This window comes from Callospermophilus lateralis, chromosome 9 (genome assembly GCF_048772815.1).
Source record: "Callospermophilus lateralis isolate mCalLat2 chromosome 9, mCalLat2.hap1, whole genome shotgun sequence".
NCBI lineage: Eukaryota > Metazoa > Chordata > Mammalia > Rodentia > Sciuridae > Callospermophilus > Callospermophilus lateralis.
Genome location: NC_135313.1, coordinates 12,577,755 through 12,605,102, shown reverse-complemented (window position 1 = coordinate 12,605,102; position 27,348 = coordinate 12,577,755). Strand labels below are relative to the sequence as shown.

General features: G+C 38.7%; 1 protein-coding gene across 2 annotated transcripts in view; it reads left to right on the top strand.

Annotated features, from left to right (window-relative positions):
* Positions 1-27,348, top strand: part of Nyap2 (neuronal tyrosine-phosphorylated phosphoinositide-3-kinase adaptor 2) — a 235,852-nt gene that overhangs the window by 113,473 nt on the left and 95,031 nt on the right. The window contains exons 5-7 of one of the 2 annotated variants that reach the window (XM_077110287.1): positions 7,945-7,991; positions 22,854-22,861; positions 26,175-27,269. In XM_077110287.1, coding sequence (XP_076966402.1) covers positions 7,945-7,991; positions 22,854-22,861; positions 26,175-27,269 — 1,150 coding nt within the window. The remainder of the gene's footprint in view (positions 1-7,944; positions 7,992-22,853; positions 22,862-26,174; positions 27,270-27,348) is intronic. The other variant, XM_076866495.2, reaches the window with a different exon arrangement.

Sequence of the window (27,348 nt, the reverse complement as noted above, 5' to 3'; positions counted from 1 at the left end):
CAACTTAAAGAGTCAACTCATTGTAATCAATTTAGATGTTCCTTATATGCAAACCTATATTTATATATACGTATATAGTCTTGAGTGTTGATGTAAAGATGTGGCAGACACAATTTTGCTTCATTCATGCAATTTAAAGAAAGATTGTCCAAAATTTCCCTATATTTTTAAACTTTCCTAGTTTAGCCCCTGTCCAGTTACAAGTGGAGAAACAACATAATAAATTTGCTGTTGAAACACAGAAATTCAGATAAGGAAGAATTCAACTGATATGGAAGGATTGGAAAAGCTGGAAGAGGGCACAGAGGTCCTCTGGAAGCAGTAGTGCGGGAAGTAGCTGCTATCATGTTATGGACTGAAAATCCCCATGCTGAAGTCTAATCCCCAGTGTGACATTAGGAAGCAGTGCTTTGGGGAAGTGATTAAGTCATGAGGGGGAAGCCTTCCTCAGTGGGATTAGTGCCCTTTCATGAAGAATGGGCTCATCCCTCCCTCTCTCTCTGCTTTCCATCTTATGAGCACACAAGAAGACAGAAGCCTATGAACTGGAAGGCTGAGGGTGCTGGCTCCCTGATCCCAGACCTCCACCCTTCAGTACTGAGAGGAACAGTACTGAAGAAATACTTTGTGGCTAGTACGAAGTACTTGGTATTGTAGTCAGTACTTAGTCTGAAATAACACATCCTTTGAGAGAAAAAGAAAGAATAAAATAATCTGCCGGGCAGCACTTAGCTGCCATAAGGTTGGTTTGTAGAGTCCTAAACCCTAGATTTATGGAAGGGTCAGGATGGATGAGTGATGAGATCATAGCACCCAGCCCCATATTTTATAAGCATCTCCTTTGTCCTCTGCTTCTTCAGTGGCCTAAGGGAGGGAGAAGAAAGGGGAGTGCAGTCTGGAGGAAGGTGACATTTCATGTCTTGATCCTTTACGTGGCCTTAGAGTAGGGGTGGACAAGGGCTTTTCTCTCTTCGTGTTCATAAACATAACTGCAGTTTTAAACTTTTCAATATCAAAGAATGTATTTGCCTTCCATTTCTTGCTTATGATAAGGTGAAAAAATCAATCAACTTTTATCAAGGTTTAAAAAAAGAGATGAAAAAATACTTCCCCCAAATAAGAATTAAACAAAAAACATTTGTACGTTTAATTAAAACTTACAATAATCTGGTTTCTTAGTTTCATAACTAATGTTTCTATATGCCAGGTTTTCACTTTTTGGTAGCAGTAATAGCAGTAAGCTAAACAATATATATATATATCATAGTAGCTCAAGTTTTTCTTTTTTGTTTCCACTGCTGGCCTTAGTATAAACTACCTGTATTGTAGAAAAATTTCCCAATCCAAAACATCCATAGATCTGTCATCAGAAAACATTTATCTTGCTAACAGCAAAAGCACAAATCATGGGAATTCTGAGCAGCTTTTCTGAAAGAACCACAGCTTTCAAAATTCAGTCTCATAGCACCATAGAGAAATAGCAAGCATTTTGCTGCTCAATTTTTATCTTTTTAATTTATTTTTCAGAATCAGAAAATGTCTATATTCACCTAAGATAATATTTATGAAAATAGAATATTTACTTTTAAAATATGCTAATGCTTTTGGAATGATTTTTAGAGGATCATTTGTAGGCTGAAATGATCATATTATAGCTTTGTTCCAGAAGGATTTATGTTTTGACCAGCTATTTGGAAGGAAGTGTGAGCAACCAAAATAAATATAGACTTGGGTGGGAGGGAAAGCAAGCATTTTGTTTCTTATATTTTAAAAATATATTTTGTGCACCTGAGTTGAATGTTTATTACCTTTTCCTTCCTTTTTCTCAAATAATGTATAGAAAAAAGAAGGGTCAAATGTGGCTCATCAAGGAACAACCCTCTTTTCCAAAGCATTCCTGGTCTGGGTTTTTCCAAAGCCATCACAACCAGATCCTTTGTTGTCAAAATCTCTTAGGTTAGTAATAATAGGCTTGATTTTTAGGGGTCCCTGGAACCTCCAGACTTAGGCTTCACCCAACTAATTATCAACAGTGCATGTGTAATCAAAGGATGTGGCCTGTGTGCTTAATAGATCTAGACCAGATTTTCCTGAGGACACAGAAGAGTGCCCTGTGACAATGCACCAGGGAACCTGCCTTACAACCTGTCTAAGCCTGACCAGCTCTTCTTCTCTGCCTCTGCCTAAAAATAATAACAGCCAAATTCATTTAGAGCTGATATGAACACAATAGGAGCCCCAGGGTTTCCAGAATCTCCCTGGGAGCTGGTGAAGAATACAGATGAAAGAAATTGCTGAGGATGCCCTCCCTCCCTTCTTTTCCACTCATCCTGGACAGCAGCCACCTAGACATTAACTAAAGTGTGCTTCTTCCTGCTCTGCAAATCCTGATGTCCCCCTAACAGTCCTTACCCTGTTCTGTTGTTTCTGTGATAACTTATTATCACAGAAACAAATCATGTAATTTACTTGTTTATTATCTGAATATTACTGGTATGTAAACTCTAATGAGATCAAGGATCATTTCACTGATTGGAATCGTATCAGCTGCAATATTCAAATGTTAAATTCGTTCATGGAATATATTTTTTAAATTGTATTGACATTTCTTATTATTTGTTATTTATAACAACTATATTGGAAAGCTACTTTTTTAAAGTGAATATTCTATTTTTATTAATATTAGGTGAATATAGACATTTTCTGATTTGAAAAATAATTCTGTGTAAATATGTTAATAATTACATGAGGTATAGCATTTTGTGAATGTTAAGCATATTACATAACCCAAACCAGCTCCTACTGAATTTTAGTGGTTGACTATGTTGCCTTTAACTATGTTCAATTACAGGCCATCAGTCAGGTTTAGATCTACCATAAATGTCTCTCATTTGGAGACCTATGCTAAATAGTAGCAACACTTGGTACACGGTTTTCTCATGAGCATGTTTAAAAGATATCACATTTCATTTATGTTCTGGGCATTGAATAAGATATCTTCTTTCTTTTATGCTTCATTCACCCATCCATCTATCTGTCTATCCATGTACCCTTCCATTCATCCATCTATCTGCCCATTCTTCAAGTCTTCCAGATTATTTTGTGCCTGCTAATTACATATCAAGTATTCTTTTAGAAAATGAAGGTGCAGGATGAATGAGATTTTAAAAATCTTCAATTTTATTTTAGCAGAGATCATAGATGCATAAGCTGAAACATAAATACAATTTTAGACAGAATATTTTGAATAGATGGGAATGAAGAAATAAGGGTGAGCAGCAATATTAAATAGGTAGTCAGGGAAGGCCTTTCACAAAATTTGAGCTGAGAATAAAATAACCAAACAATATATAACCAAATACATTATTCTAATCAAGGTCATGACCTAAACACAAACAAACAAACAAACAAAAACCTTGTTAAGCTTCTCCTTTTTATTTTTTGTTTTCATTATTACTTTTACTTCTTATTTCCTCCTTCTTTGTGACCATTTTTTCACTTTCAAGTTGTCAGGTGAATACAAAACAAAGCCTAAGCAGGATAGGCAAGGCTGATTGCCAAGATCTACAATTTGCCCAGTTATTTTAAGATTAGTTAGAATCACATTGTTTGAGGGGCTGTTATTTCTCTAACAAAGGCATAATTGAGCAAATAAAGTAGAATAATGCTACCTAATGCATTATAGTATTCAATTAAAAGATCCAGAGAAAAATCCTCAGAATTACTACTTTCTGACCTTGACTTTACTATACTGACTGTGTTGCTTTGGATGCCGCTACATATGGGTGTAATTTGCTCCCCCAGTGTTGGAGGGTTAGCCCTCATCGTGGCAGTACTGACGTATTGGGACATTAAGAGGTGGGACCTAGAGAGAGGGTTTTAGATGATCCAGGGTGCTGTCCTCAGAAGAGATCAAGGGAGAGGGCTCTCTTTGGCTTCCTGTTTCAACCTGTGATCTCTTTCTCACACATACATTCTTGCCATTGTGATGCCTTCAGTGACAAGGCCTCCCCAGACACCAAACCAATGGGGCTGCTCAAATCTGGATTTCCCACTTCCAGAACTGTGAGTTAAGTGAACCTCTTTTCTTCAAAAGTATCCAGTTGTGGGTATTTCATTAGAGTAATGTAAAATTGACTAATACATGTACTGATTGGCTCCATTCCATGGTACAATGCTCCAACCGTGTAGTGTAGTCCAATTGTGAGCCGGCTTTGCCAATCAACAGTCCCAGTTTTAGGATGTGAGCATCTTTATGGTTGTCATTATTCTGCCTACCACAGATTATCTTTAGATTTATGACTATATCTCCCACTAATTTTGGAGACACCACCAGACAGAGCTATTTTTTAATGAGACTAATTTGAATCCTGGAAATAGGCAAGGAGAACAAAAACATTGCCTTAGTGTGTTGATATCACTTAGCTTCCTACCAAGAACTGGGCACATCTGGGAGCTGAGTACTCTGTGACATGTTTCCAGAATGCCCCAGCCTGTGTGGATTTTTAAGCGGAATTTGAGTCACCCTTGAGGACATTTTATGACAACCTGGAAACATAGTTTTTATTATATTGGGAGGTAGAGACTGTCTTCCCCTCCCTTCTCTGTTTATGCTTTAGTATGTCTCTGTCCTTTTGATGAATTCCAAATTGTTCCTGAGAGGAAACTCTGATGATAATTCTAATTTCAGCTGCTCTTGCTTTGGGGACTGATTTAGGTCTTGTCTTTGATATTGTGCTTCTCAAATCATAATCCTGATTTTTTGAAATATGAGTGTCAGTGGAGAAAAGGCTTGCCAACTCCATTGCTCATTTATCACCGAGAGGATGCTTTTAAGGAAGGTCTTAAATGAAGGCATTGTACAAATGCCAAAAGTTAAAAAAAAAAATTAAAAAGTGCTATGTTGGGGGATTAGGAAAAGCTTCCCATTGTCTGACCTCAGTTAGAAAAAGCAGAAATATTTCTAAGGATTGCTTCTGAGATGCCTAACGTGGTTTACTGGATATTAGATGGAGTTAACTCTCTCTCCTGAGCTGAAGCTCCTATCCATTTGTGATCTACTAACCTCTTTCCATTGCTTCTTTCCAGAAATTCCTTCTGAATGTAGGTAGGGTCTTCTCAGGTCCCATATTTGGGTGTGAACTTGTGCACACTGGGAGTGAGGAGGAATGGTTAAATGCAAAATAAATGGGAAGAATTTTAAATTTCCTAAAAGCTACACAAATAGAAGACTTAACTATTTGGGTTGAGATGAAGGAGGGAGGGTTCTCAGAAATTTTTTCATTATTATTCTTATAAAGAGCTTTCTAAGATATATCTTCTCTAATTATCCTCTCATGAAATTTTAATAGCATTGATATACTGAATATCTATTTATCTGCCACATGTGTATCTGCGCCTTAAATGTAGAAAGAAGAAGACACTTTGATCCTTCACAAAGAACCAATTTTTATCATGTGGACAAAATATCACCCTCATTGAAAATTCATAATGTAAATTCAAGGGAAATGTTTTCTTCCCTCCCCTACTTCATAATATTATAATTAAGTATCTGAAAAATGAAACCTCATTATGATATGAGCATTATATACATATGTAAAAAGAGGGCTGGGATGTAGCTCAGTGGCAAAGCGTCTGCCTTGCATCCCCAAAGCCCTGGGTTCGACCCCCAGTTCCAAAAAAGACAAAAAAGGAACCCCACCAAAAAAAAAAAAGAATGAAAAAACATATGCAAAAAGAATGATAAACAGCAACTATTTCCCACTCCCCACCCCTGCTGAGTCAAGAAAATATTTTCACTATTATTCCAAATACATACACACACACACACACACACACACACACACATATACAAGTATACAAAATTATGATTTCACAAATAGTGATAACTTTTCTATGTTGAGGAATATTACAACAACATTATTTTATTTTTATTCTAGAGTACTTCATTATAAGTTATAAATACCTCATAATTTAAATGCACAGTGCTCTTTTTGGATATTTATGTTTTTCCTAACTTATTTTCAAACACACAACACTGTTACAGAGCTGTGAACATCTTTTCCTACATGACTGAATATCTCTCTGGGATCTATGCTTGTAGGACCAATCTTCCAGGCAAAGGCAAGACCCTTTTCAAGAAATTTGATACATGATGCAGAATTGCACACCAGAACATTGCAATTTCTTTCAAAAACCACAATCATAGCAGAATTTGGGTAATTGAGTGGTATCTTTCTTACCAATAAAATACTGCATTTGCATCTAGATGATTGGGCATATTTTTAGAGGGTATAATTGTTCAATTGGAACAGAAACTCTCCTGAGCAAGCAAGAACTGGAAGGAGATTTGTGATGTATTCAGAATTTTACATGTGTAACTTGGCTCAGCGAAACTATAGGATTTTTTTTTTTTTTCTGGACAATGGGGTAGGGAAAATGCTTTTAGTCCAAGCTGATTTTTTTGGTTCATTCTAATTTCCTTTCATTTTATTATTTTAAAATTATCTACATATTACCCATCCTTGAATGAATTTGCTATAGAAAGTCAGAGAAGGCAGAGATACAGGTAAAACAGTATCTTCCAAAAATGCTTTGCCATGGCTTCTCATGAATAATCAACTCAAAAAATATTTTTTTTTAATTTACTGGTAGATTATGGGCACTGGAAGTTAAAATCATGACTAAAAATAAGCACCCACTTTGATAAATCTTATGTTTATCAGTTGAAGGAGACAATAAGCAAGTAAGCATAAATTAATAAGAAGACAATTAGTTATGGAAGCCATTAAGATGGATAAGTGAGTGAGTGGTGGGTGAGGGAAGGACCACTTTAGATAAGGTGGACAGGGAGAACTCTCAGTGATTAGGTGATTCTTGAGATAAATTAAAAAGAAGTAGTAGAGGGAGCCATGTAGATATCTCGAGGAAAAAAATACACCAGGCAGATAGAAAGTCAAGTGCAAAGACTCTGGGATCAGCGCAGGCAGGAAGCAGTCTAGTGTGGCTGGAGCAGAGTGAATCTGGAGAGAGGGGTAGAAGATGAAATTGCAAAGAGAAGCAGGCATTATGCTTTGGATCTGGACTGTCCCTCAAAGGCTCAAGTGTTGAGGTTTGGTCCCAGGGAAGCAGTGTTCAGAGGTGGAAGTGATTGGACCATGAGGCCTCTGACCACATCAATGATTCAGTCCATCGATAGATTCATAGCTGAATGGACTATTGGGAAGTCATAGAAACGATAGGACTTGGGAATTAGTCAGAGGGATTGAGTCCTTAGGGAATGTATCTTGTCTCTGGCTCCTTCTTCTACTCCTCCCTCTATCTCTTTGGTTCCCAGCTGCCACGAGGTGAGCAGCTTTGCTCTTCAGTGCCTTTTCTCCATGATGTTCTGCCTCACCTTAGACTAAGACTCAATGGAGCAAGCCAACCATGGACTGAAACCTCTGAAACTGTGAGCCAAAATACATCTCTTCTCCATTAGGCTGATTTCCTCAGGTATTTTGTCCCAGGGATGAAAAGCTGACTAACATAATGTGGGTTAATGTATGGCAATATAAAATGCAGTACCTCATACTTTGAATCATTGCATTCCCCCATTCAACATAGATTTTAGAATTCCTGCTATGCCCCAGCACCCTGACTAGACTCCAGACATAGTAGGAAGATGAACACAACCAGACCTGTCACAGAGCAAGGATTCTAGGGGAAGACAGATAAACATGGAGGCAATTAGAGTTTAGTGCTATTAGGTGAAACAGAGAGCTTTAGCTGGAGTAACAATTCACCTTGATAGCTGCAATTAAAAAATCTGTGTATTTTTAATAAAACATTTTTTTTTCTTTCAGAGACCTGCAAATATCATTCTTTTTTTGCATGCATAGTGTTATTTTGACATTAAATGTTAAATCATCTGCTCATCCCATGGATTGGGTCCTAGAATTAGAGGCTACATCTTTTCATCTGTTTCCTTCAATTCATGGCAAAGAAAAGAAATTAATAAAGGATAGACTCCCCATCTTCTGAAAAGTTTTATATCTAATGAGAACTTAGTTAAAAGATTAGAAAATTAAGAAAACTCACTGGAAGTCTGGAAGATGGAATGGGGGCAAGAGGGTGTGGGTGAAGCAATTTAGTTCCAGTGGTGGTTTTCCTATCTGTTTTGTCAGTTATGAGTCTCACTTGCTGGTAAATAGTTAGAAATTATATGTATTTCATTTCCCCTTTAAATGGTAAATTCACCAGGGGAAAGAACAGTTTCTGCTATTGCCTTGTGTGGGCGTCTGACAAATGATACATAAATGAGGAAAAACAATTCTTCCATCAGACTCTGTTCACAAAAATACATAGAACAATTCTAGAAATCCAGGGCACGTGGCTCCTGCTCACACTAAGGGCATTTACCATATGTGCCCAATGTCTCAATTATCTCCTAACTTCAGGAATTTCTGTTATTGTTTGAAGCAACATGCTGGGCTATGCCTTTAGAAAGCTCTTATTCTCTGCCCTAAGTGCTGTGTACTTTAGGGTGATTGTGGAAGAAATTTAGGACAGGGGTTTGATTGCAAGGAATTCATATCTCCAAGGAAACACTAACATTCTTATTGGCTGAGAACAGTTTGTCTTCCCTGTTTGGGTCTTTGTGTTATTTGAAAAACATCTAGGGGTAATTTTGCTTGAGAACATTTAGTAGAGGAGATGGAAGAGGCAGCTCTGTTCCCAGTTACACTTTGTGCTGGCTGTGTATAGTCTGTACCTGCTGAGCAGCACAGGACACCGCCCTAGAATTATTCCTATTAAGATAAACTTCTTCTCATGCAGGATTTCTCTCCTTGGACATATCCAGGTCCATGTTCTCTTGTAGTTATTTTGTCTGCACCTAATCTGCCTGTATATCTTGAGGACACTTGAATCTTTTCTCTTATTCTAGTTGTGACAAGCATATGCAACTCTTACACTATGACTTTTTTTTTTTTCATACTGGGGATTGAACCCAGGGGCACTGTACCACTGTGCCACATCCCCAGCCCTTTCTATTCTTTATTTTGAGACATAGTCTCTTGCTAACAGTCTGGCTAAAGTGCCAACACTTGTTTTGAACTTGAGATCCTCCTGCCTCAGCCTCCTAAGTCCCTGGGATTACATGTATATACCAGGAGGCCTGGTTTATGGTTCTTTTTTTTTTTTTTTTCTATATGGATGTCTCCTATGAGACAAGCTCAACTTACTTACCTACTTCATTGCAAAATATATCTGAAATGAATTTAATAAAGTTCATTTAGAAGGAAAGGGCACTGTTAACGTTTACATCTTGTTACTGGTAACTTTGCAAAATCTAGAATTTTTTTCTGAAACATGCACCAACCTAGGAGGGCTCCAGAAGTGAGGAAGACACACAGTCTTTTCATATGAAAGACAAGAAAGATGACCATGCATCTAGAGAGGGTGGAACAACACAAAGAGTGAGGGTTCCAGGGAAGATTTTCTTTGACTTTTAGGGAAGAGTGAAAATTAAAGCAAGACTTAAATGGTACATTGGAGAGGAAGCAGAGGAGTGCAGGGCATTCCAGGCATGAGGAGAACTGGCAGGAGAGCCCTCAGCAGGGGAACCATTTCATGTCTGCCTCACTAAAAGAGAAGCTTCTGGCTTTTTCTCAAGGAGGAAAGTTCTCAGAGACTTGGTTGGAGAAAGAGATCGGAGCCAGGTCATGGAAGACCTACTGTAGCCTAATAATTATGGGAATCATGTGGTCATCTTTCTGTTGCTGTGACAATACCCACGGAAATCAACAGAAAGGGAAGAAAGGTTTATAATGGCTCATGGTTTCAGGGTTTCAGTCCAAGATCCTTGACCCCATCCCTTTGAGCCTCTGGCAGCTGAGTATACCAGGGTAGGAATGTGTGATGGAGGAGAAGATCACTCACTTCATGGCAGATGCGAAGCAAAAGAGGGAGAGTGAAGTGAGGTCAGGGACCCAATATCCTTTTCAAGGACAGGCTTCCAAAGACCTAATTCTTCCACTAGGCCACAGCTCTTGAGGGTCCCACCACCTTCCAATAACGTCATGGGCTGGAGAAGTATATTCATGATATGATCAGAGTCAATCTAGTCTAACTTTATCTATATAGATGTTTACATATGAATGATCACAAAACAGTGCACTTCTGGATATATAGACAGATATAGATACAGGTATATATACACACAAATTCCCATTTGAGTTAGAAAACATATCTAAGATTAGGCTTAGAGTCATTTTTCTAAATTCATCTTATTAATCAAGAGGGCTGTGAATTGAAGTTTAAGTTTTAGGTTAACATTCCAACCTGATAATGAGTTAGAGGTTTAAGATATGATTTAGGAAAGGGAAAAGATTTATAAGCAATCATCTGAGAACAATTATCTGAGAGTAATATAGCTGAGTAAACCATAATGTCCTCTCCTTTTTTATAGCCTATGCTCAGAATTATGTTGTCCTGATGCCTTTTTACAGAAAGAAAAAGACCCCAAAACCTAAATTTGCAACTAAGCCAAACAGTAACCTTTGCAGCTGCCGTAACTATTTGAGTAAGGAAATTCCCCCATGATTCCTTCCAAGGCAAGGACAGCTGAGGTCTCCAGGGATGGGGCCCACACTCAACCTGTCTACTCAGAAATGGCTGTTTCTGACATATTGCTTTTCTCAGAAATTACTGGGAATTTCAGGACAGCTAAACAACAGGAGCAAGAAAAGAGCAAAGCTGGTCTAATCTATGGGTTTAGAATTCAAGGCTGAATACTTTTCTTTGCTTAATGATGCCTCCATGTATACTATGTCCTTATTAATCTCTAAAGACCAGAAAAGGCCAGTGTCTGGTACCCGGGGCCAGTGAGAGTCGGCTGTCATCAAACCATTTTCTCAAAATGGCCAGGACCACTTTCCTTATCTGATTGTAGCAAAAAGAAGGGTGATTTAAATCCTACTAAAGAGAAGAGTTACTGAATCATTGGGACTAAATAAAAACAATGCAAAACAAAATAAAAATTCTTTCCCTTTTCAACCCAGATCATCAGGAAAGTAAGGTATAAACTATTCAGGGATTATGCAATATATGTAAAATCAAAAATTGAATTATATAAACATAGTAAATATATGTATTCATTCCATAAATATGGTAGAATACTTGGGAATGTTCTTGGGATGAGCTGCCTTTTTGGTTTTTTTGTTTGTTTGTTTGTTTGTTTAGAAAATGTTTTTAATAATCTACTCACAGTTTTCCTAAGTTTGAGAAAGATAGTGCAAATCCCAGATGCTGTTTCACAAAACCTTAAGTCTGTCAATGGCTTAGGAAAACTGAGTTTGAATCCTGGTTGGAATTTTGCATTGCCACACATGTATGTGATTTATATCTGTCATTTTCTGTTTTGTTTTGGCTTCAGTCACATTTCTCAATTACATCTCATCCAAAAAATATCATGAATGTGGGTGTGTCTTTGTGTGTGTGCATGTGCATTTAGATTTCATTTCAATTTAAGATATAAGAAACCAAGAATACCAACACTGGAATGATAATACTCAGAAAATTCCAATTCCTAATAGTTTTAAAAGGAAATTACATTTCTCAAAGTAAATTCAGTCCTATTATAAGGCTATACATGGGATATAAACTTAATTCAGAAGGAAACTGGAATATTGATCTCATAGTTCATTGAACATAAAACCTATATTTATTTGGGTAATCATTCATTTTATAATTTCCTAAAGCTGGGTGGATTCTTTGATATTGGCTCCATTAATTTTTGTAGTGCTGTGCTAAAGAAACGTGAAGTATATATGAAAGCATCTGCTTTCGTTATATTGCTTCCAATTCTGTCAGAGAGATTTTTATAACATGAGTGATAATAACTGATAGCAATATTGATTCTACATTTAAGCACTTCCTATGTCCCAGACAGTATGCTAGGAACTTTAGTGTAGTGTCTTAGAATCTTCTCAACAGCCTATGAATAAACATCATTATGTGCATCTAATAGTTGAATTCAACAAAAGCTTGGCAAGGTTGGTGCTGACTTTTCCCTAGGTTACACAACTGATTCTTGGGTTTAGAATTCAGGCTAATCTGACTCATGAAATACTATTAGTGATACTTGAAAAGGTTGATTAGCAATATGTACCATCATCTACAGAGTCAAATTGTTCTTTGAAGGTTTGGCAACTAAAGTCAGATCTCTGAGATCCACAGCCACAATCTGTACTTAGGCAAGTAATTCAGTCTCTCTATAACTAAATTTTAATTGTCTCAAAATGGAGTTTTTAGTAGTATCTACTTCACGGGACTATAGTGAGGATAAAATAATCCTCCCCAAAATAAATTGTCTGGAGCAAGTTGCATACTTGCTAGCTGGTAACTATAATAATAATAGCAGTTGTTTTAATTGTTAGCTATTGATATAGCAGCTGTTATTATTATTACCTTCACTATTGGAGCTATAGTTCTTCTCAGGAAGCACAACTTCAATGAGTCTGGAAAATATTTCATGGCTTTGGAATTTCATACTGCTTTCTCTATGATCTCAGTTACTTACAAAGATCACAAACATTTCTATCTTTATAACACTACTAGGCAAACTTACAAAGGGTAATCCCCATTGGATTGTGTCTTTGGAACTGCAGGGATTTGACTTCTACAGGGTTGACTGCCCCAGGGACAGAAGAAATGTTCTAATCGTTAATCGGATTTTTATACCAACTCATTTTCCCTTAACACAATATCCTCCTGGGTGGAATCCAGATTAACCAAGCTTCTATTGGGTGCTTAGCATCATGAGTTTTCCACAGCCACTTTGATGTTATCACATTTTCTTCCTTAGAGACAGGAAATCAACTTATTTGGTAACTTCCTTTCACTGTAGGGAGAGATGTTGCAAATGATAACTAGTATGAACTTGTGAAGGAAACTAAGTTATGGCTTCAAAATATTTGGTCAAAGCAAAAAAAAAAAAAAAAGAGTTATAACCTGGAGCTTAATAACTCTTTTGTCCCTAAGTTTTAAAAGTGTGTACTATGTTTCTTGGCTAGAACTTCCAATTATTTCATTAACCACTGGTTGGAGGTGATTCATATACAGAGATAAAACTACCCCGGGAGCTCCTAGCTTGAGAAATACTGGTGATATATATTGTGTATTTACTGAAACTATTTTCTAAATGCATCTAAAATTAACTACTCCTAAGAACTCTAGGGAAATAAACTTTCATTTATTGAAAGTTTATTGAAATTTGAAAAAGGAAGGAAAGGAGGAGGAAATCGGAAGAGACAGATGAGAAAAAGAATTTGAAAACTCATGTTTGTAGTCTATTGTCCAGTGAACAGTGATGTGTAGTAATTATTGATGGATTCGCTATTGGGAGAAAGTCTGTGTGTTGTTTGTTGGGACTTTTAAAAGATAAGTTGATTCTGCCTTTGAAAATTTCATGACTTTTAGGAGAGAGAAGTTGTGAGCAAGTACAATGCAGAAATGAGAAAATTTACAGTAAGAAATTAGATAAGGCAATAATAGTGTAAAAAGAGAGGGAGGAGGCAGTGACATTTGATTTGGAGCTTAAAGGTTGAGAAGGGTTTTCTTTTTTTCTTTTTTTTTTTTTTTTAAGAGAGGGGAGAGAGAGAGAGAATTTTTCAATATCCATTTTTTAGTTATCGGCGGACACAACATCTTTGTTTGTATGTGGTGCTGAGGATCGAACCCAGGCCGCACCCACGCCAGGCGAGCGCGCCACCACGGGAGCCACATCCCCAGCCCCGAGAAGGGTTTTCTTTAAGGAAGTTTCTTTGGAGGGTGCAAGTGCAATACTTGATTGGTTTAGCCAACAGTGAATGTTATATGGAGAATGACAATGGAAAAAAGGATGGAAATCATGTTTGGGGGTGATTGGGGTTCTGACACGCCGTGCTAGAAGTAATAATCCTGCTGGAACTGGCATTGGTTATACTAGATCTTTGTACTACAGAAAGATCCCAGCCCAACATCATTTTCATACATAGGACAGGTGAGAGATGTAAAGGAATTTTAGGATAACTTGTCCCTCATTGGTGACATGGTTTCTAATGGCCTTGCTATATTATTATACATTTTCTCTGGGAAATGACTGAAGCCCATTCATGATCTGGGGCAATGCTTACAAAGCCATCAGACCTTAAGTGCTTTATACCTTGTAGGATTTTGCTTGCGATTTGCCTTTCCCCGTTTCTTCATGTTTCCCTTTGGCCTTTCCTTAAAGTCTAAGGGAGCTGAAAAGGAGCATTTTAATTTTTCTGGCCTTTGTTTTGGGCAGGTAAAATATTCAGTCCATCCTGATTTCTCCCTCTGAATAATGAAGTAGGACTTCATTGCCCCCTCTCTGCCCATACTTTCATTTCTTTGGTACCTGTTACTGCTCTCCATTGGCCTCATCAACTTTTTGGCCACTTCAGTCAAACAATGCCTAAGGTAATGGCAAATTAAAGGTTGCTTATGGCTCTTTAGGGTCATTGGAATTAAAAATCTTGAATGCTGACTGTAAGAATGCCAAAGGTCTCCAATTCACTCAATGATCAACAAATGTTAATCATGAACTTGTGATATTCTAGTTAGTGTAGCCTGCTGAGTCTATAATGATGAAGACAGACAAGGAAACACTCACTGTCTCAAGGAAATCAAAGTCAAATAGGGAAAAGTCATCTAAAAGCTCACATAAACCAACTGAGAAGAAAGCAAGGGAAATCAATACCTCACAGTGACCAGTGTTGACTGGGTGGTCATGGGGTGACACTGCTGTTCAGATCTGAGTGACTCAAAGGAGCAAGCCATGCTCAGACAGTTCCCAAATTAGAATGGTTTGCTTTTCCACATTTTGACTTTATCATGGTGTGAAAGCGATACACGTTGAATTTTGAGCTATTCCAAGGCTGCTGGTTTGAGGTACAGCACTCTCATGATGCTGGGCAGTGGAAGCAAGCCACAGCTTCCAGTGAGCAGTGTGGTCACAGGGGAAACAAGGACACCCTACAGAGTGTTGTGTTGCTAAGATAGGATGTTTGGTAGTTTAGGAGTACTGAGGAAAACTCATGATGTTTTAAATTCAAGGTGGCTTATTGGGACAGAATCCCATCAGAAGTTGAGAAGCATTGTGTGAGGACATGAACATTCCTGGGAACAGGAATAGAAAACTTGGTGGTTTAGAGAAACTGAAATATTAATAGATAACTTTTTGAGGCCCTTCCAAGTGAGGCATTCTGCTAAGGGTTTTAAATGAACATATTCATTTTCTCATTTGATTCTTATTATCAGCCCTATAAATATCTGTTTCTTATAGAAGAACAAATAATGGTTTGAGAATACATGGTACAAAAGGACTGGAGCCCCCCCGTCTGATTGCAAGGAGTGTTCTATTTTCACTAAACTTTTCCACCTTTCTCCTAACTTATGCTCTGATTTACACCTCTCTTAGGTTTTGGAAGCCAATATCTCAGCATATCCTCCAACTTGGGTTATCCTTGCGGAATAGCTTCTCTCCCTGGTGGAAACTTGCCTCCAGTTCTTTATTCCTGCTAGGCTTGAGTGAGTGACGCAGTGGCAGGTAGAATCTGAGAGCCTGTGGTAGCGTACTCAAGGTGGTGCTGCATAGAGCCACCATTTCTGTCTCTTACAAGCTAACCTCATCTCCTGGGCTTCCCATGTCTAGAGCAGGAGAGTAATTTGAAAACAAGGTACTGTGCAGTCATGGAACAATCAAAACAGAAACTTAGGCTAAACACTGCGAACAGAGGGTTATAACTCTGTGAGAATGATCGCTGCCTACTTGGAGAGATTTCCACAAAAATGGTGTCACTGTGGTATTTGCCCTGGTGCTGAACTGGCCTCAATCTGCAGGCTCAGAAACTCCATCTCATCACATGTCATGGGAATAAGCTTAAAAGAACTGGGTGGGTGAAACTAGAATTCTGCTTTGCTCATTTCTAATGAGAAACATTATGCATATATTTTGGAAATGAATATTATTAAAAGATTTCTTGGTGAATCTGAACTTATGAAAAGAATGAATTATGGATGAATCAGAGGAATTATGGATGTACTGGCTTCAGGCTTTTTAGCATGCTGTGCCCATCTTGATGACAGAGATATAATAGAGGCCCAGATCCCCTGGTGGCTGCTGTGGGGGGCCACCAAGTTCTGCTATGAATCTCCTGGTTTCTCATCCCTTGTGGCAGCAAACTTCACTCTGATTTGTTCTTCTTTATATGTGTTAATACCGTCTCTCTGATTTCAAGTCAGTCTTTTTGACCAGAAAGTAAGCAATCTCTTTTTATCTCTTCTCTGAATCATCCTGTGGTGAGTTTTTCATTCTCAGAAAACAATTTTACTTCCTTAATTTCTATATTCTGGAAGGATGCTTTCTGCATCCTCAGGGTACAATCTGTACTCTAGTTCAATGAAAATGACAATAGCATTTTTCTATGAGATACCCACATACACAGGAAATTAATTTTGGAAACTTTATTTTTTTCAGTTTTCTACTACCATATGATAAGCCAAACCAAAATGCTATGGCTTGAAAGAATGATTTATTATTTCTTATCCTTCTGTAAGGTGATTTGACTTTATGGGCTCTGCCTGTATGACATTGATGAGGGCTTCTCATTTGGCTGCACTCAGCTGGTGGTTAGTTAAGATAGGAAGGTTGGAGAATGGTTCATTCCAATGACTCCTCTTTCTCCTCATATACCCTCTTCACATGACTAGGCTGGGTTTCCTCCTGACATGTTGGTCTAAGGGGTCTTATATGGGAATTGGCTTTCAAGATCGAGGAAGTGAAAGCTGCCAGTCTTCCTAAGTTCAATCCAGAATTGTTATATTCTTTTGTTCAAGGCAAGTCACAAGGCCACCCCTGATTCAGGGAAATAGATAGAGAGATTTCAATTATTGATAGATGGAATGCATCGTCAGCAAAACAGGAATTGAAGGTGGCTATATTTGAAGACCATCTATCCTAATTTGCCTTCTAGCTACAATATCTTCAATAGGAAAAATATTCTCAACCTCTTACTCTGAAGATTCATTGTATTATAATATCATCTTGAAATCTAAGATGTCATCATCTAAGTCATACACATGTACAACGAGACTCATGGGGTGCTGCTTCTCAGGCAGGGATCCTTTGTTGCAGGTCCCCATATGCAAAGGCTTTGAATGAAAAGCACATTATATCTGCACTACAGAAACTCGGCATATTCTGCCACCTCAGTGGCAAGAAAACTGCAATGCACAGTCTCACTTTAAAGAAATGGAGGTAGGAAGATGGATGGTACATATGAGTTCACTGGCTCATATTTATTCAGAAATCCATTTAGACACAAGTGGCCAGTTCTCTCTATTCTGAGAGCAGAAAGTATTTGTTTCTGAAGGTCAGCTCTGCTTCCTGGTTTTGGTTGTCTGTGGTTCTTGATTTTCCCCTCCTGGGTTCTTCAATCTGTTTTCCAAATCATTCTTCCCAAAGAAATGTATCTGTAGGTGAGTGATTTTTTCAGCTCATTTGTAGTGTTTCTAAATTTGGGGGCCCTATTTTTTAATTTAAATTTTGAACTTCTTCTCTCTGTTTTAGTGAAAGTTGGCAAACCACCTTTATAATTTCAATGAATCATATGATATTCCATTTCATTAGATGAAAATCCACAGATTGCTTTGGGACAGGCCCTTCTCTACTTATAATATGGTGATAATATTTCAGAACAACATTTGTAGGAATCTACTTTTTAATTTTTTTATTAGTGCATTACAGTTATACATAATAGTGGAGAGATTCTTAAATGCCCAGGGTTCACTACCTTAAATTTTTCAGAGTTCTCAACAAGGGATCTTATAACTATACCCATAATTTGGTTTTTACCACAGGCCATGCCTTAGTGGTAGGGCACTGATTCAGACTTTACCCTGAGGCTGTATTTTTTTATTTTAAAATCTTTTGCTACCCAGAGAAGGCTTCTAGGCAAATACTTCCATGGAACTGGTCTTTCCCATCCTATCTGCTTGGGAACAAGGAAGTTCCTTCCTTAGAACTCCTCTCTCTCTCATTATGTTTTATCACATGTAGTTAAAACAAGTCAACTTTCACTTTTAATGTTTTTCCAGAACATCCCTTAGTTAGTTTCATAATCTCACTAGGTATATTTTGTATTTTTTACATTACCGCAAACAACAGTCTTCTCAGTTTTTCCTCATTCTGTAAGCTCTGATAGCAATTTTGTCATTATTATGGTTTAGATATTAGGTCTACCCCAAATGCTCACTTGTGAGACAATGCAAGAAAGTTTAGAAGTGAAATGATTGGGTTATGGAAATCTTAATGTAATCAGTGAATTAATCCCCTGATAGGGATTAACTGGGTGGTAACCAAAGGCAGGTAGGGTATGGCTGGAGGAGGTGGGTCCCTGAGGGTGTTGTGAGGAGAGCTCTCTCTGTCTGTTTCTTGGTGTAATCTCTCCACCACACTCTTCCACCATGATGTTCAGCTCCACCTTGAGCCCGAAACCTGAAGAATGGAGCCAGCTATCTATGGACTGAGAGCTCTGAAACTTTAAGCCCCAAAATAAACTTTTCCTGCTGAAAGTTGTTCTTATCAGGTCTTTTGGTCCAGCAATGATAAAGCTGAGTAAAACACTCATGAACTTTGTAGCTGCCCAATAGTCTTTTCATTGTCTTCAAACATCTGCTTCACCAAGTCCCAAAGCTGATGTAGAAGTATTAGATTTTTGTTACAGCAGCACCACACTCTGGTACTCATTTTAGGTATCCATAACTACATAACATCCCAAAATTTAGAGACATAAAAGCAATGACTGTGTTTTCTTGTAATTGTGTGAGTCTAACACAACAGAACACAGTGGTGATGGTCTTTCACAGATGCAAAATATCTTCTCTCTAATCTGGAAGGACACAAACAGCTGGGCTCAGGGTGACTGGGATAGCTTTACTGGGGTCATATGGGTGAAATTTCATATATGGCTGGAATTTCATTTTCATTATTAATTCTGTTTTTTGATTCTCTCCTCCATGGCCATCTTGGGCTTCCTCAGAGGTTGGTGACATCTGAGAAGTTAGGCTTCTTACCTGGAGGCTGGCTTCCTTAGGAAGAAGATGGAAGCTGGCAGATTCAAAGGGAGAAGTAAAAGATTGTACCTCAGGTTGAATGGAAACATGTGCATATAGGCAGAGAAAGAATTGGTGAAGACATTTCTGGAGTCAGTGAGTTTTCTGGATTAGGGTTCTCCACACTTTCCTCCTTGTAACCTATATGAAGTACATGTGACCCAGGGAATTTGCATGTTTACAAATAAATTATGATTTCAAGAAACAAATTTACCCTTATCACATTGCTATCATTTATGTATGAGGTGTCCCCCAAAAGCTCACATATGGGATAATTCAAGAATGTTCAATAGTGAAATGAGTGAATTTTGAGAGCTATAACTGAATCAGGGATTATTGCATTTCAAAGCACAATCATTTGAATGGATTAATAGCTGGTAACTGTAGGCAGGTAGGGCATGGCTGAAGGAAGTAGATCACTCAGGAAGTGCCTTGGGGGTTTATTATTTTGTCCCTTGAAAGCAAAGTACTGTTGCCTACCTGGCTTTCATGAACTGAGCTGCTTTCCTCTGCCGTGCCCTCCTGCCATGATGTTTGCTCATCTCAGACACAAAACAATGGAGTCAGCTGAACATGGGCTGGAACTTCTGAAACCAGGAGCCAAAATAAACTTTTCCTCCTTAGAGCTATTCTTGTCAGATCTTTTGGTCAAGCAAAGAAAAACTGACTAAAACACATGAAATGAACTCATGTTTTCTAATTTATTATTTTAAATATTTATTTTGGTATTCACAGTAGGAACAAGAAAGTGGGGTAATGGACTAAATGGAGTGGGTTTGGAGTTGTAGGACCTGTGTTCCAGTCCTGGATCTCGTGGCCATTAAGTGGAGAACTCAAAACAGTGTTGGGTAGAACCAGACAAAATCAGGGTTGGGACTGGTTCAGCGGTGTAGTTTGAAAGTTGAGTGGAACTGAAGGAACTCAAAGATGTGGTTCTATTCCCTTCTGTGCCTCACTTGAGGGGCATGACACAGGGTAAATTCCTTTAGGAACTTTGAAGAACCCAGGTCTTGCACACACTAGGTACACCACTGAGAGACCCTGGAATACACCACTACACTGAAATATACCACTGTGATACACTCCCAGTCCTTTTTGAAATTTTTATTTTATTTTGACATAGAGCCTCACTAAGTTGTCCAAGTTGACCTCTAACTTTGGTTCTTCTGTGTCAGCCTCCAGAGTAGCTGAGACTACAGCATGGGTTACTCACCTGTCATTTAATGGATTTTAAAAAGCAAGTTATAGACTCCAATTTTATTTTACAACTAGTAAGTTAAAATAACAAGTTCAAATAACAATGATTCTGATTCCCTGTCTATGTAACAAAATGAGTGTAAATAAAAATGTTCTTCAAAGTAATTTTCCATTTCATGCCCCTGGAGTGAAGTGGAGAAGCTCAGGTCTTTGAGCTTAAATGGAAGCTCCTTCAGTTCCACTCAATCTTCAGACCACCTTGCTGGGCCAGTCCCAAGCCTGAGTTAGTATGGTTCCACCCAAACACTGATTTGAGTTCTCTGATTTTTGCCACCACCAGATCCAGGACCACAGTGCAGATCCCACAACTCCAAACCTGCTTGTTTTTGCACATTATCACACTTTCTTGTTCCTACTGTAAACAGACCAAGGGAGTTTGCAACTTCCATCCCTTAACAAATATCTTAATTTTAAAACAAACAAACAAACAAAAAAAACCTGTGGACAGTACTATAGGGCTTGTGACTGTGAAAATAAAAATATCCCTCAAATCCGTGCAATTGTGAGTTGTGAAAAGAGAGTTATTGTGAGCACAGTTCTGCTGAAAGTGGTAAATGCGTCTCTCACCTTCAGAACCATCATTTCCCAGCATCCCAATGTGGACAGTATTTCCTTCCAATAGATTGACATTTCCCAGTTGGTATTACTGACTTAAAATATATCTCTATAACAAGATATACAAAGTTATGGTCTGCTTTTATGGTCTAGGCTGAGATAAATTATCCTTTTTTGCCATATACCAGAACAATGAATTTTAAATTATATATTTAAATTATACTTTCTGCCACATACAGAATAATGGATCACATAGGTTCTCCTTCATTGTGTCCTTATTTCAAGGGGTATAGTAGACTGAATTGAAGTTATACAATTTTCTTTAGAAAGGAAGTTGATTAGGAATTAATATCTTTTTACCCATCATATGTGGAATTTAGGCTGGATAATCTATAAGACTCTGAAACTCTGGGATTCTGTGGCCACAGAGTCTCCCAGGAGGGTGAAAGTCAACCTGCACCATGTCTCTTTTTCACCTCTTAGGTGAAGAACACCGACAGATGCCAAAGTATGATTTCACATTACATTTTTTTAATAAGAAAATTGTATTTCTGAAAGATAGGTTGACAAAGGACATGCTGAATTTCCAAAATTAACTGTGAAAGACAGATCATCTAGGCATGACTGAAAGCCATGCATAACCTTTGTGCTCAGATATATCATTTCAAAAATGTCACTTTATGCTTATTCAATGCTACTCTCATTATTCTATTTTAAGCATTAAAATTTGTGTTCTGGAGCTGAACAGAAATTATTGCTTCTATCTTTGGGCTTATTAGAAATAATTTAGAATTCATTTAAGAGTGATAAAAATCACCTTTCCATTATGGTTGAATTCAGTTAAATGTTGAAATTTGCAATGCAATTTTCATTGTCTTTTATTAGCAGTGTTTTAGTATGTACATATGTAGTTCAAGACTATTTTTAAGTATCTTATGAAAAAATTTCATCTGAAAATGATTTTTTCCTTTACTTTTTAATTGCCTAGAGTGAGCTTGAAGTAGAATAAATTATGGGACAGGGTAGCCAAAAAAAGTCAGACTTTTCCTTATATAGAGAAACTTTCTAAAAAGCATATATGAGAGTTGAAACACATTTTCATTTCTCCACAAATTATTTATCCAATAAATACACCATGGTAAAAACTAGATGATGCAGGGAAAATGAAGAGGAAAAAAATTGTTTAGAAAAGAAATTCATTTCTGTTTTCACTTTTCAGAGAGAAATAGAATTTTAAGTGGGGATGTGTAGTGAAAAGAAGATTTTGTAAAGGCAAAAAGCTCCCTAATCCATCTTGAAGGGATGGGTCAATCATCTGTAATTTACTTGTCATTTTATTCTCTGAACTATCCTCATTTATTCTCATGTCAAAATTTGGATTAATACTAAACAGGAGGAGCAGGAAAAGATCTGCTTGAATTACGTGGCTCTTCAAGCAGGGACCGGAAGAGGGAAGGAGTTGCCTAGGTAGTGGAGGGTTCCCTGGGCACAACTGCTGGGGAATCACTGCAGCTGGAGGAGAGCCAAAGAGCAGAACACAGCGGAGCATGGAGGAAGAATGCCAAAGCAAACGACACCCCAAAAGACAAACCTCAAGAAAGTGGGTCAGATTTAAGCACTAGATGCCTTGACACAACTTAGAGAGTCAGATCAAGAAGAATCAGAATAACAGGTCACATAGTGAAAGGGGGCTCTTGGAGGGTCAGAACATGTCTGTTTGCAGCTAGAATGTGCCCTGTGACATTTTTGCAGGAGGCAGGGACAGGGACAAGAGACATTCAAAAGGCTGCCTAGGAGAGTTGTGGTAATTCCTAAAATAACAAAGCCAGTCAGAGCATTCCAATACCACAGAATGAAATTAAAGTAGGTTCTTATTTTCCCACTGTAAAGGGTCTTCACATAAGGTGCAGTAAGTATACTACTTACTTGGTTTAGACAGCTGTAATAAAATAAGTGGTTAATTTAAAACCTCAGGAATGTATTCTTTCTTAGTTCTTGAGGCTGCAAGTCCAGAATCAAGATGCTAGCACGGTTAATTTCTGGGATAGGCTATGGCATGTGGACTGAATATCTTCTCTCTGCGTTCCGACATGGCAGCGGTGGGAGATTCTCCTTATAATCACATCATGAGAGCCCCATTCTCATGACCTCATTTGAAACTAATTATCTCCCGAAGTCTCCATCTCCAAATGCCTCATATTGAGGGTTAAGGCTTCAACATACTAATTTTATTCGTTGTTGTTGTTGGGAGGAAGAACACAATTTGATCAATAGCAGCTGTCAACTTTGATCATCTCACAGTCACCGTAAGAGTCCTATAATATATTTGGTTTTCCTCACAGACAATATCTATAATTGGTTTGACTTTGAAATTGACCTGACAGTATAAAATGGGTTGCCCAGACTCTTTCTTATGAGTCAGCTTTTCTACTGTAATTCTAAGTATACTGTATTCTGGGCGGGAAAAAAAATCTCTTTCTTCAATAATTTCATTGATATCAAGGGTTCCCCCCCACACTTGTTTTCTGTTTATTTTGGCAAACAAAATGAAGTGTCATCTGCTCACAGTTTGCATATGACCCCCAGCATTGGTCTTATCCATTCCAAGTCCATCTTCTAATCTCTGTGGGAAAGAGAAACTTTGTTTCCAAGCTTGTCCAACTAATGCTGCTTCCATGAATACCACACTACACCCACATCTACTATTGATGACTTATAACTTAAGAAAGAATAATGAAAATCATATTCTAAATATGATTGCTCCCATACATGGGAGTTATTCATCTCAGGGAGAACACACCTTAATTCTTAGACTCAAGTTAACCATCTATTCAGAGCACCTCACTACTCAAACTCCTCTTCTTTAGAAACCCCTCCTACTACAAACCATTCAACCACTAAACAGTGGGAACTATTTTCCCAAAGTCTGAGTTACTTAATTTAGAGTGATTCTTTATGGTAAAAGATGACAGGAAACAAGTTTTAAAGAATGGGTGTTATTTTTTGTCCTCTTAATCCTGATCCTTTCAAAATTTTTTCATTACTAAGTCAATCATCTTCATTGATATATAGTTTTACTCTATTCCAGCTCATAACTCCAACTCATAATTTTGAACATAATCCGATGACATTTAAATTATGTGAAAATTAATGTACTCCATAGATTTCAAAACTAGTAAAATGGATGCTATGTTGGGTGGTTCAGGGAAGATCTTCCTAAGAATGAATCAACTGAATAGTTCTCACCTCATTGTGTCTCTAGGAATTCTACTTTGGACACTAAAGGACTTCACTGCTCTAGCCCCCTTGGAAATGACATCAAAACGTTTGCTAGTATAGGCTAAAGGAAAAATCTAGACACATTGAAAGTTTTTCTCTTCAAAAGTTGTTTGATTGTAGGGAGTACAATTATCATCATGGTCATGATGAAACAGAACATTTGAAATCATTAAAATCAAGTGAAATGGTCACTGCTAGAATATTTGATGGTTTCCATCATGTTATAGGCATGAATGATGCATACAGTAGTCACCTAACTAATCCTTAAGCACTTTCTTCTCCTGGGCCAAAAGTCATGCTACTTGTAAAAAAAAAAAGGGGAACTTAATCGTGTCCTGATTTATGCCTGGAGACTCCCCTCTTTGGGATGAAAACCGTGGGGAAGACTAATTATTTCCTTAAGGTTAGCACCTATAAGTTAAACTGTCAACTTCCACTGTGTTCCACCATCTAGTGTAAGCAGCTACATTCTGTCACATTGCATAATGATGATAATCATTATAATCACATATCAACACAATGAGTTAATGAGATAATAACAAGACTCCAGTGCCTTCCCTGCATGCTAAACAATGGATTCCAGTCACAGACATTTGTCAGCTTGTTCCACCTAACTGGATGATGTCAAAAGTGTATGTTCTGTCCAAAGAGGGGGACTTCCAGCAGGCAGTGGGATGCACTGGTACACACATCTGCTATGAATTTCCAGTAGTTATTCTTGAAGATTTTTGCGTCATTCCCTGGGTTCCTCTCTTTTAAAATTCTCCAGGAAGTTCTGATGTGTCATCCGAACATATCTAATAAAGTTTCTCCAAGACAGCATTTAGGATATCATACAAGATCTTTTGAACAAAACCAGACAAATACACCATAATCAACAATACCTGGAGATTTGGAGATTAACTTGTCTAGCCTCATAAGAGTTTTACATCAATTTCCCCTAAAGTATCAAATCTATCTTCATAGAAGCTATTTATTTGAACCAAGACAGAGATTAAGTAAGTCTAGCAGGCTAGGAAATGTTTATCCTAAATGAAAGCAAGATGTGATCATGGGAACAGCCATATCAGTCAAAGGGCTCAATGTCTATGGTATTTTTGTGAACATTTGTGCTTATACACACTAGATTTTAAAATTCTATTTCTTTTTCAATTCTTGCAGTTTTTATGAGGTTTGTGATTGCTGTCATACAACAAGCTTCATCTGAACTTTCTATTTAGAAATTCCAACTCAGAGAGGTGAATACGCCTGACATTAACATATATTGGCATTGGAGTATTAATTAGTCTGAAGATGAAAATTCCTATTGTTCTATTTGTTAGTCAGTTTTATAGCTGTGACCAAAATACCTGATGTGAACATCTGAGAGGAGGAAAAGTTTATTTTGAGCTCAAGGTTTCAGAGGTTCAGTCTCTGGTTGGCTGACTTCATTGCTCTGGGCTCAAGATGAGGCAGAACCTTGTGATGGAAGAAAGTTATGCAGCTAATTGCAGCCAGGAAGCAAAGGAAGAACATGGGGAACAAAATATGTAATCCCTAAGGCATATACAGTGACCCATTTCTTCCAGCCACACCTCACATGCCTAGGGTGACCACCTTTCAATCAATGAATCATTAATCCATCAAATTGACTAACACACAGTTGGTTTCAGCTCTCCTAATTTAATCATTTCACTTCCTGCCTTAACACAGGAGCTTTGGGGAGAGACCTGACATCTAAACCATAATGCTCTGCCATCACGTCTTTCTAAATATGGGAAACGTTTGATTCTACAGTTGACTTTTAGTCTAAGCCTCAAGCGAGAAATGAAGCTGGCTCTTCCTCCCATTGAAATTATAGCAATAAATAACAAGACGAGTCATTTTGGAAAGCTTTCCTATTGTATTCATCTACTTTACTATTTTTGTTGTTGTTGTTCTTTTAGTGTCTGCCAAACCAAGACCCCACAGCGATGAATATTCAAAGAAGATTCCCCCTCCGAAACCTAAACGGAACCCAAACACTCAGCTTAGCACGTCCTTTGATGAGACGTACATCAAAAAGCACGGGCCCAGGAGGACATCGCTGCCTCGGGACTCCTCCCTGTCCCAGGTCAGCACCCCGGCAGGAGACCCCGAGGAGGAGGAGCCCGTGTACATCGAGATGGTGGGGAACATTCTCAGAGACTTCAGGAGAGAGGACGACGACCAGAGCGAGGCCGTCTACGAGGAAATGAAATACCCCATTTTCGACGACTTAGGCCAAGATTCCAAATGTGACTTTGACCATCACAGTTGTTCTTCGCAGTGTGCTACTCCCACGGTGCCTGACTTGGACTTCGCCAAGGCCTCAGTGCCATGTACTCCTAAGGGTTTGCTTTGTGACATCCCCCCGCCCTTTCCTAACCTGCTGTCTCACAGACCCCCTCTGCTGGTGTTCCCGCCGGCCCCTGTGCACTGCTCCCCCAATTCCGACGAGTCTCCACTAACCCCGCTGGAAGTCACCAAGCTTCCCGTGTTGGAAAATGTGTCTTACATGAAACAGTCCGCGGGAGCGTCGCCATCCTCCCTGCCCTCTCACACCTCCGGCCACTCGAAACTGGACAAGGACCAGCCAGGAGCCCTGGGCCCTGCCTCTGCCACGTCTGTGCTCTCCTCGTCCCCGCCGCCTCCTTCCACTTTGTACCGAACGCAGTCTCCCCATGGCTACCCCAAAAGTCACTCCACCTCACCCTCGCCTGTCAGCATGGGCAGGTCCCTGACCCCGCTGAGCCTCAAGAGGCCTCCCCCCTACGACGCCGTGCATTCAGGAAGCCTCTCCAGGAGCTCTCCCTCAGTGCCTCATTCCACCCCCAGACCCGTGTCGCAAGATGGGGCCAAGATGGTCAACGCTGCGGTGAACACCTACGGGGCGGCTCAGAGTGGCTCTAGGTCCAGAACACCCACGAGTCCTTTGGAAGAACTCACCAGCCTCTTTACCTCAGGACGCAGCCTGCTGAGGAAGTCGTCCAGTGGCCGACGTTCCAAGGAGCCAGCAGAAAGTAAGTGTGCAAAGTCCACGTGAGCCAGAGAGTCTGGAGCATGACCCAGATACACAGCAGGCCCCTAGCATGCAAGGAA